At 49.7% G+C, this 2,585-nt stretch overlaps 1 protein-coding gene across 1 annotated transcript; it reads right to left on the bottom strand.

Annotated features, from left to right (window-relative positions):
• Positions 1–638: 638 nt before the first annotated feature.
• TNFSF14 (TNF superfamily member 14) lies at positions 639–2,585 on the bottom strand (the record flags this gene model as incomplete). Its single annotated transcript, XM_019634785.1, has 3 exons — positions 2,269–2,585; positions 957–993; positions 639–680 (listed from the first exon to the last, which is right to left on the bottom strand). Coding segments are annotated over exons 1-3 (298 nt in total), but the record flags the coding sequence as incomplete, so codon positions are not given.

The raw sequence follows: 2,585 nt of genomic DNA, 5'->3' as shown, positions 1-2,585 counted from the left end.
CTGTGCTAGGCTATTTCAGAGCTTTATATGTATTAATTCACTTTATCCTCTCTTTGCAGGTGGGGAAACTGAGGCACAGAGAGGCAAAGTCACTTGCTTCTTCTCATCTTAACTCATTTCAACCTCTTTTGCGGGTCGGGAAACCAAGGCCAGAGAGGTGAAGCCACTTCCTTCTTACACATCTTAACTCATCTCTGTCGCCCTCTTGCAGGTGGAGAAACTGAGGCACGGAGCAATTAAGTGACTGCACAAGAGAACCAAAACTTGTAAGTGGCGGAACTGAGGAACAGAGACAGAACCCACCCTGGTCTGGCAGCCTTATAACTTCTGTGTGCCTCAGTTTCTTTCTCTATAAAATGAAGATATGACCAGTGCCTGCTTAGGAGGTAATGAATTCATATGTATAAAGCATATTACGTTTCATGGCACATAATGAGCCCTGCTTAAGGGTTTAGTCAACCAATAAAATAAGACACACGTGGACCTAGGCAGTGCTTGTGCTCTGGGAAACTCTGTGAATAAATAGTGAATGAATGAATGAATGAATGAATGAATACTCTGACACGTTGTGCGTCTGTCCGGTTTCCCCAGAAAAACCCTGACCCCCACCCCATGCCAGGACCCGGGGTCCCCCTCACCTGTGAGATGTGCTGCCGGGTTGGCCTGGTGGGACCTCCGCTCTGAAGAGAGGGTCAGAGGTCAGAGTGAAGGCAATGTTGGGGGGCTGGGTTGGGGGGGTAAGAGCCAGCCTCCCAAGGGGTCATCAAGTCCATCAAGTCCATCCCCTGAAGTCCACCCCACCCTTTCCGGAGTGACCCAAACTTCTGCTTCTGAGGCTTGGGGGAAGGGCACCTGTGGGGCTTTGTGCCAGTTGTGCAAATCGCGTTGGGCAATGGGGGTGGGGGCAGTGTGGGAACCATCCTCGCTCCTCTGTGGGGACCAGGACTCTGACTCACCTTGGATCAGCTGCTCCCAGGCTCCAGCATCTCTCTCCTGAAAATGCAGAGGAACCCAGGGTGAGGACCTGTGGGGCCCACACTCTGCCATCACTCAGACTCATGTGCAGACCATGGGCCCAGCACCACCCTCAGAGACGCACCCAGGGCCACGTGCACAACCCGCCCCCAGCGGCCTCGTAACCACATGGCATGGGACCTCAGTTTTTTCCTCTGTAAATGGACATATGAAGAGTGCCTCTTAGGGTTCAACGCACTCATATGTGTAAAGCATATCACAGTGTCTGGCACACAGTAAGCACTCTACAAGGGTTTATTCAATAAAATAATATTCAAGATACATGGACACATGGACATAAATGCCAACTTTTAAGTATGGACACATACACTGGACACTTAGGTGACACACTCACAAGACACACGTGGACGCAGATACATGAATGTGTGGTTTATAGGATCCAGGTGGGTCTGCACACACAGAGACCCAGAAACAAAGACATCAACCCACAGGCTGTGGACAGGTAAGGGCATGGCATGTGGGTGCATTTACACAGGACAGCAGCGCAGCTCCCCGTGGGCATGGACACGCACAAGTGGCCACCAGATCTAGACACAAGGAGAAATGACCTGGAGACACAGGACATAAAGCCTTGACCACATGGGACACACGTTCTGACATGTGTGGCCAGCAAACAGAGACACATTCATAGCCAACCAGAAACTGACTCAGATTTTCAGAGATTTGGACAAGTGGATCAGTGACAATTTCAATATTAGTGACCAGGTATTGTAAATAATAATTAGCAATGTCGGAATGTCAGTTCCGGGGGTTACAGACAACAAAACTGTTTTATAAAAATTAAAGTTGCTGAGAAACTAGATCTTAAATGTTTCCGAACTAGAAGAAATGATAATTATGTGACACCATAGAGCTGGTAGTGAATGCTACAATGGCAATCATATCATGATATAAAAGTATCAAACCAATGTGTTGTACACTTTAAACTTTGACAATGTTGTATGTCAATTATATCTCAATTGTAAGAAAGGAGTGTCAGTTTCAATTTGTTGAATGATTGCCATGCGCCAGTCATCATGGGCACCACACGTGTAATATCGTACTTTATTTCCTATGAGGTGGACACTCTTATTTTCATACCCATTTTACAGATAAAGAAACTGAGATTCAAAGAGATGGATGAGCTTGCTCCAGGCCACTCTGAGTCTGTTTCCCACTCCGCAAATCAGCGCACAGAGAGATACACAGCTACACAGGAGACCCACCCTCCTCGAGCCCCCAGGCCCCACTCACCGGCAGGGGGGCGACCATCTCCCTCAGGCGCCAGTGAAGCTGCAGTAGAAACCAGCCCTGCACAGCCAGCCCGGTCACCAGCAGTAGCAGCAAGAGTGCCAGGCCCAGCCGGGCTGAACTGCAGGGCTGTCTCCGGCGGCTGCTCCCCAGCCTCGTGAATGGAATGTCCGTCTGTCCATCCACGACAAATACCGAGGGTTGCACAACTGTCTCCTCCATGCCTGTGCTGATTAGGTCATGAGACGCTCAGGCTGGGCTGTCACGGCTGAGTTCTGCGGGCTGGGAGGAAAACCACAATCGCCCAACACTCCTGGGCT

Source organism: Hipposideros armiger, unplaced genomic scaffold (assembly GCF_001890085.2).
Source record: "Hipposideros armiger isolate ML-2016 unplaced genomic scaffold, ASM189008v1 scaffold_1937, whole genome shotgun sequence".
NCBI classification, from domain to species: domain Eukaryota; kingdom Metazoa; phylum Chordata; class Mammalia; order Chiroptera; family Hipposideridae; genus Hipposideros; species Hipposideros armiger.
Note: the sequence above shows the minus strand (reverse complement) of the source record. Positions and strands in the feature narration are given on the sequence as shown.